General features: G+C 45.1%; 1 protein-coding gene across 2 annotated transcripts; it reads right to left on the bottom strand.

Annotated features, from left to right (window-relative positions):
• Positions 1 to 1,394: 1,394 nt before the first annotated feature.
• Positions 1,395 to 7,081, bottom strand: C4H3orf85 (chromosome 4 C3orf85 homolog). 2 transcript variants are annotated; one of them, XM_033146700.1, is made up of 4 exons: positions 6,962 to 7,081; positions 4,250 to 4,383; positions 3,216 to 3,301; positions 1,395 to 2,124 (listed from the first exon to the last, which is right to left on the bottom strand). In XM_033146700.1, the coding sequence occupies exons 1-4, from the start codon at positions 7,008 to 7,010 to the stop codon at positions 2,007 to 2,009; spliced, it is 387 nt and encodes a 128-aa protein (XP_033002591.1). In that variant the 5' UTR covers positions 7,011 to 7,081; the 3' UTR covers positions 1,395 to 2,006. The 2 variants fall into 2 exon arrangements, with proteins under 2 accessions (XP_033002591.1, XP_033002592.1); XM_033146701.1 differs by having other exon boundaries at positions 2,066 to 2,152.
• Positions 7,082 to 7,760: the final 679 nt, after the last annotated feature.

Genomic DNA, 7,760 nt, shown 5'->3' with positions numbered 1-7,760 from the left:
ATGGTGTTCTGTTGCACCAGTAGTCATGCTGGCCACATGACCTAGAAAGCTGTGTGTGGACAAACACCGGTTCCCTCGGCCTGAAAGTGAGATGAGTGTCGCAACCCCTTTGACTGGACTTAACCATCCAGGGGTCCTTTACCATTTTACCTTTTAGTTGTTGTCCATCCCTACTGAGGTCCAGCTCCGAAGGCCTTCTGGCAGTTCCCTCACTGCAAGAAGTGAAGTTACAGGGAACCAGGCAGAGGGCCTTCTCAACAGCTGTGCACGCCCTGAGGAATGGCCTCCCATCAGATGTCAAGAACTACACAACTTTTAGAAGACATCTGAAGGCAACCCTATATCGGGAAGTTTTAAATGTTTGACATTTTATTAAGTTTTTATATGTGTTGGAAGCTGCCCGAGTGACTGGGGAAACCCATTCAGATGGGCAGGGAATAAATATTATTATTATTATTATTATTATTATTATTATTGCTTGTGAGAGCAAATTACATAGCTTAACTATGTGCGGTGTGAAGAAGCACTTTTTATCATTGTCCTGTGGAATGGTGGGCAGCCAGCATGCTTTCAAACAAAGAAGCTGAGCCTGACTCAAAGCTAAAGCTGACAAACACTAGAGCCCACTTCACAAAACTTTACTCATTCACAAGCAGACACATCCATCACATTAGAAAAGAGGGGCAAAATTATGGTTAATAAAGGAAGGCTGATGTGTGTGCTTTGATTTTTTAGAACAAAGTTTATTAGTGGTCCATTGAAATTCCCAGCAACTCTCAAGTAAGTTATTTAGGGGAAATGTTTAAGAACTGCTGTCTGAATATTTGACATGGAAGCTGGAATAGTAAATACTGTACAGGAAGAAGGAAGGACAAGGCAAACAAAATAAGGAAGAAATACGAAAGTGGTGATTGCGGGTAGGAAGAGATGGCAGAGAGATGGTAAGAATAACCAACACTTCCTGAAGATACAAGAAGAATGGGATCATTTAACACCAGTCCTAAAATATCCACATTGACTCCCAGTACATTTCCAAGCTCAATTCAAAGTGTTGGTGCTGACCTTTAAAGCCCTAAATGACTTCAGCCCTGTATACCTGAAGGGGCATCTGCACCCCCATCGTTCAGCCTGGACACTGAGGTCCAGCTCCAAGGGCCTTCTGGTGGCTCCCTCATCAAGAGAACTGAAGTTACTGGAAACCAGGAAGAGGACCTTCTTGGTAGTGGTGCCCAACTTTTGGAATGGGCTCCTGTCAGATGTCAAAGCGATAAACAATTATGCAATATTCCGTAGACATCTGAAGGCAACCCTGTATCAGGAAGCTTTTAATTTTTGATGTTTTGTTGTGTTCTTTTAAATTCTGTTGGAAGCCACCCAGAGTGGCTGGGACAACCCAGTCAGATGTGCGGGATACAATAGGGCTTAGTCCCAGGTAAGCAGCTCTAAGGCTACAGCCTGAGGCAAACAAGAGCTGTACAAGAGATGAATAGGCACCTCTTGGGCACCTGCTATACTTCTGAGAAAGATGGATGGCTTCCTGATGGATTCAGCTCTTGTTATTTTAATCCAGGCATAGGCAAACTCAGCCCTCCAGGTGCTTTGGAACTACAATTCCCATCATCCCTGACCACTGGTCCTGCTAGCTAGGGATCATGGGAGTTGTAGGCCAAAAACATCTGGAGGGCCGAGTTTGCCTATGCCTGTTTTAATCCAAGTATTTCTGAAGATGTTTCTGTTGACTCAAAGGATGCCGACTATCCATTAGGTAGTACAATTTGCCCGAGGTGTTGACATAAGCAATGGACTAAAATCCGAGTGGAGGGATCGGATCAATGTCTGGTTCCACTATAACAATGTGGCGTTTACTTCTCCTCTGCTGAAGATTTGCTCCCAATTGCCACAACACATCCATATGAGAGTTAATTTGGACCCTATGAAAAGAATTTCCATTGGATAGTACAGTTCATCTGAGGTATTGACAGTCAAGTTGGCATAAACAATGGACTTTATCCACAATTATTCTCGCCTGGTTCAGGTCCAGAAAGGATGTGGCGTTTACGTTTCCGCTGCGGAAGATGCGCTCCCGATTCCCGTAACAGATCCATGTAAGAGTTAATGTGGTCCCTGTAATCAGAATTTCTTTGTCAGACTCCTGCAAAAGGTTTAACATAGAAACATTTGCTTTTCTCCCCTACAGCCCCATGCAAACCCTCAAAATCTCCTCTGGAGCACATTTTGTGAATGCAGAAGGAAAGCAGAGGAAGTGGAAGTCCCATGGCATGAATGCAGCACTGTTCATGCAGTGTTGGATACAACCCGTGATCTGCAAAAGACCAACCCACGCTTATTGGTCCATCTTCCTCAGTACTGTCAAGTATTGACTGGCAGCAATTTTCTGGGGGTTTCAGACTGGCGTCTTACCCTGCCCCACCTGGAGACGCCAAGGATTGAACCTTGGCTCTTTCTCACCCAAAGCATATACTCTACCATTGATCTATGTTCCTTTCCTTTGTACATGCACACGTCTAGAGCAAGTGGGATGGCTTGAGCCTGTGGGATAGCTCACTTTGTAGAGCATGAGACTCTTAAGCTCAGGGTCATGGGTTCGAGCCCCACCTTGGGCAAAAAGATTCCTTGCATTGCAGAGGGTTAGACTAGATGACTCTTGTGGTCCCTTCCAATTCTACCTGTCTGTCTGTCTGTCTGTCTGTCTATCATCTATCTATATCATCTATCTATCAGTGTGGTGTAGTGGTTAGGAGCACTAGACTTGTAATCTGGTGAACTGGGTTCGCGTCCCCGCTCCTCCACATGCAGCTGCTGGGTGATCTTGGGCTAGTCACACTTCTCTGAAGTCTCTCAGCCCCACTCACCTCACAGAGTGTTTGTTGTGGGGGAGGAAGGGAAAGGAGATTGTTAGCCGCTTTGAGACTCCTTAGGGTAGTGATAAAGCGGGATATCAAATCCAAACTCCTCTTCATCTATCTATCTATCTATCTATCTATCTATCTATATCAAGTCTAAGGAACACAAACAGAGAGAGAATTGTAAGCTGGCTCACCTAGGCCAATAATGTCAGCAGTAACACACAAACGATGCAAATTTCTTTCAGGCATTTTATATCCTGCCTTTGAATTTAAGATGCATTTCACTGAATGCAGTAGGTTCAGAGATTCCTTCACACAGACTCTGAATTTCACACACATGCAAATTACCTGGCTGTATCGGTATCAAATGCGACAGGTCCCAAATCCATGTAATACTGTGCTGACGTCCTCAGTGATGTCCAGTATTCGCTGGCCTGGTGAGAACAAATGATTAATGCCAGAAGCAACAACCCACCCTCAGGAATGGGAAAGCAGTTAACAGCCCCCTCCCACAACTTTGCTGCTACAATCAATTCACAGCCTGCTCTGCCCTCAAGTGTGTTTCCCTGCGGGTGGGGGGGAATAACCCAACACTCAGATTACACGGCACAATTGTCATTCACTTCACACACACACACCAGCAATATTAGCATTAGCTATGCTAAAGTACTTGGCATTCTTAATGTAACCAACCCTTTCTCAACCATGATACCTCATGCATTATGGATATTGTCCCTTTGCCCATTAACAATAAATCCCAGAGTTGTGAGATCCAGATCTCAAGCAATATTAACGGACAAACTAAAAACCTGCGAATGAGAGTGTTGAACAGACAAGAAAAGCAGAACCTCTCAATCCACCTGGTATAGTTTCATTATATATGTAACATCAATAGAACATGGTTTTAAGCCTCCCAGAACTCGTGTCAATTTGTGGAATAATACCTTTTTGGAGAAACTGAGATGACTTAAAAGTTAGATGTAATTAAATAGAGGTTACGGGCTTTGGGGAGGCATTTGGGGCATTCACAATGTGGAAAGGTGGTGAAATCCTGCTGCTGGCAGGTTTCATCCCTGACCTACTGTGTTCATCTGTCTGTAAAGGTCTGCCATGTCTGCATAGACCTGGGAGCCCTTGACAGGCATTCTAACAAGTTGAGGGGGGGTACTTCTCCCCCAGACCCATTCACATTTGATACCCACATTTCTGAACTCCTAAAAAGGGCTACTGTTGCCTTTTTTTTAGACAGAGAAATCCACGCAGACCCACACCACCCATCAAATCTGCCAGTGAGCAATGCAAATCCTCTGCCCGCCCGCCCCCCAAACCACACTGACCATCTCTCAAAGCTCTACCATGAAATCTCAGAAAACTGTGAATACCTGTTCTGCCACGGTCACACCCCAGCCATTCTGGGGGCTAGCTGGGTCCCAATAGTCTGGAAAAAGTGCTTGTCTCTTAAGTCCTAAGAACTCATTGGCTTCTTCCTCGGAGACAAATGGTAGTCCCCAAACCCCTGAAAAGGCAAAGGCACAACAATCACAGTCATGGATTAACAGAACGTGCAGATTCCATACATATGGGCAGGAATTTAACATGGCATCATGGTAATCATTCCACCAGAAAAGTTGTCAGCTGTCCAGATACAAGAATTCCCCCTCTTCTCCCCACATTCTCTGTTTGGGGGGGGGGCCTGTTGCACCAGCTGAAGTCCTTCCACTAGAGCAATGTTTCCCAAACTTGGGTCTTCAGCTGCTTTTGGACTACAATTCCCATCATCCCTGACCCACTGGTCTTTCTAGTTAGGGATGATGGGAGTTGTAGTCCAAAAACAGCCGGGAGACCCACGTTTGGGAAGCACTGCGCTAGAGGGACTAGCTGGCTGAATCTCTCCCATGATTAATGCACTGATTAGTACTCTACATTAACGAAGCAGTTAGATTAGATTTCACAGTGATGTTTTAACATCAAACTTTGAAAAGCCAAGGCACTGAAAAGCAGCACATTAAAGTGCACTAAAAACTGTGCACCGATATGAAGGGCAAATCACCGCAATGGAGTTGAGCGATTTAAACTGCCTGGATAGCTTCCGATATGAATCTGCACCAAGGGCTCGCCCAAACGTCCGCTCGTCCCATGCCCAGAAAGCACAGCTCCGAAGGGCTTTCTGCTCGACCTGTGCTTTCCAGGTGCGGGCCCAAACAGTTTTCCTCCTGCCCCACCCGTTTCCCAGGGGAAACCCACTCTTTAGTGCTAAATCAGAGCAAACGTTAATCCAGAGAAAACTTGGAATTGCCGCTTGCTCCAATTGAGCACTTAAGAGCGGTTTTCCAGTCAGTAGCGACAAGGGGAGGTCTGTTTAAGGCACATGTATCCATTCGCAACGTATGTGTTCTGATACCAACACATGTAGAATTTTGCTCCCGCTTATTTGTTTTTACCTACTCCATGTATCCCCAGGAGCATAGCAGGAAGCGAAGTCAACTGAATGAAGATGCTCTGCAGGATCTGTGCTGTGGGTTTGTGGGGATCCTAAGCCCATATCCACACACACCCCTTGACTACTTCAAACTGCGGAACTGGCTCCATTACAGGTGCCACACAATACTGTGGTACCTCGGGTTACAGACGCTTCAGGTTACAGACACTTCGGGTTACAGACTCCGCTAGCCTAGAAATAGTACCTTGGGTTAAGAACTTTGCTTCAGGATGAGAACAGAAATCACGCGGTAGCGGCACAGCAGGCCCCATTAGCTAAAGTGGTACCTCAGGTTAAGAACAGTTTCAGGTTAAGAACGGACCTCCAAAACGAATTAAATTCTTAATCCGAGGTACCACTGTACTTGTTCCACACTTGTAAGAAATCGGTATTTTAGCGTGGCAGCATCTGTGCTTTGGAACTCCCTGCCTATTGATATCAGACAAGCGCCTTCACTGTACTCCTTCCTGCATCTGCTTGTTTAGGCATGTCTATCCATGCGTTCTTTTCCTTTTTAGCCACTGCTGACTTTAATTATCTTTTGTATAGCGGTATTTTTAAATGCCTGTTTTTATTGATAATTTTTTAATGTTAGGTTTCTGTAAAATGCTCAGAGGCCTTGTCACAATCAAGCTGTATATACGTTCTGTGAAGCAAATAAGCAAAACAATGGACCCAGCTCCAAGTATTATGAGAGAGGAAGGAAAACTTCTCTGTGTCCGCTTTCTCCACGCCGGACATTGTTTTACATACCTGCATTGCTCATCCCCTTATTTGCCTCGTTTCTAAGCTAAACAGCCACAAATGTTGTACGCTTCCTCACAGGGACGTCCCCCCCAGACCCTTGTCCATTTGGGTTGCCCTGTTCTGCTCCTTTTCCAACACCCTCTTTGACGTGTGATTCCCAGACCTGTACCCAGGGTTCCAAGTGTGGCTGCACCACCAATTTCTGTAACAGCGTCATGACTTGGGCATGCTGTGTCTCGAACGGTGGTGGACCCTTCATCATTACAGATTCTTAAGCAGAAGCTGGGTGCCCAGCTGGCAGCAATGCTAAAGCAGCAGATGTCCTGAATCTCTTGGTGGGTGGGTGGGTGGACGGAGAAGGCTGTATTAGTTTTTACGAATCCTTCCCAACACTACCGTTCTAATGTTACTAAGTGCAACATACAAAAGAGCTGGGCAACACTCCTTCATTCTTACCCCAGAAGTATTTCAATTAAAAGATAATGCTTTCCCTGCACTACAGGAGGCCACATGGAAATGAAATCTGATTTTAAGTTCCTCTATGGCTCTTTTTCTACTGTGATCTGTTACATGTGCTCTTATACTCTCCCCCGGAAAGTGAATCCGGAGGACTGAAGGGCACTTTAGAGGCGCACCCAGGGAAGTTTTTAATGTTTGGTGTTTTATCGTGTTTTTAATATTGTGTTGGGAGCCGCCCAGAGTGGCTGAGGAAACCCAACCAGATGGGCGGGGTACAAATAACAAATGATTATTATCATTATGATTATTATTCGCTTAACTGTGAATTCCTTCACCGATCTTTGTCTATTCTTTTCATTCCACGACTAGGGTTGATTAATCATTTCGATGCCAGAGCCTAAAAGCTTACCTGTGAGCAACACAGCACACGTAGCAACCTGAAGCGCAGAAGCAGACATGGTGTATATTCTTCGGCAACCTTTCCAGCAGAGTATCTAACACTCAAACCCAGGTATTTTATGTACTCGAGGTCCCCTTCGCTTTATCAATCATTTACTATGTCCATCGGAAGAGTTATGCAGGCAGAGGGCAGGGTCCACTGTTGCATTGACATGTTTCGCCGACCTCTTTCTAACCTTCGGACTTTTTACATGGAAGTTTTGATATAACTCAGACGTGTCCCCTTCCCCCCTCCCCCTCCCGAACTTACCCACTAAAATTTTAGTACCAGCAGTATCAAATATGCTCCATTTTTTGGGGCTGCTTCATGAACTGGTGAAGTTACCTTCTACTGCAAGAGTCCTGTCTATGGTTTGGGGCATGCACTTAAGACCACTAAATGATCAAATATTCCGCGTTATGCCCAATAAGATCTTCAACTGTGAATTCAGTTCCCCAAAGCTTGCCAGAATGAAGCAGTCTTCCTCTGCAGCAAGGAGAGAGCCAGTCTAGCCTCCCTGTTTAGGGAAGTGTTTGATGTTTGATGTCTTATTGTGTATTGAATATTATATTGGGAGCTGCCCAGTGGCTGGGGAAACCCAGCCAGGTGGGTGGGGTACAAATAATAAATTATTATCCCTAACAAATGAGTTCCAAAATCCGGGACCAAGGACTCCAGCCACCAAGGAAGCAGAATTATGGGACTTTTTTTTTTAATGCAAATGCTTTTAAGATGCTTCTTTAGAGAATGTTTCTGCGTGTTGTGTTTT

This window comes from Lacerta agilis, chromosome 4 (genome assembly GCF_009819535.1).
Source record: "Lacerta agilis isolate rLacAgi1 chromosome 4, rLacAgi1.pri, whole genome shotgun sequence".
Classification (NCBI taxonomy): domain Eukaryota; kingdom Metazoa; phylum Chordata; class Lepidosauria; order Squamata; family Lacertidae; genus Lacerta; species Lacerta agilis.
Note: the sequence above shows the minus strand (reverse complement) of the source record. Positions and strands in the feature narration are given on the sequence as shown.

Excerpts from the sequence above, each read along its gene's own strand:
- C4H3orf85 (XM_033146700.1), bottom strand. The coding sequence starts at position 7,010 with ATGTCTGCTTCTGCGCTTCAGGTTGCTACGTGTGCTGTGTTGCTCACA. Across the intron at positions 4,384-6,961 it reads GTGTGCTGTGTTGCTCACAG|GGGTTTGGGGACTACCATTT; the intron begins GTAAGCTTTTAG and ends TTGCCTTTTCAG. Across the intron at positions 2,125-3,215 it reads TTTGATACCGATACAGCCAG|GGACCACATTAACTCTTACA; the intron begins GTAATTTGCATG and ends TTCTGATTACAG.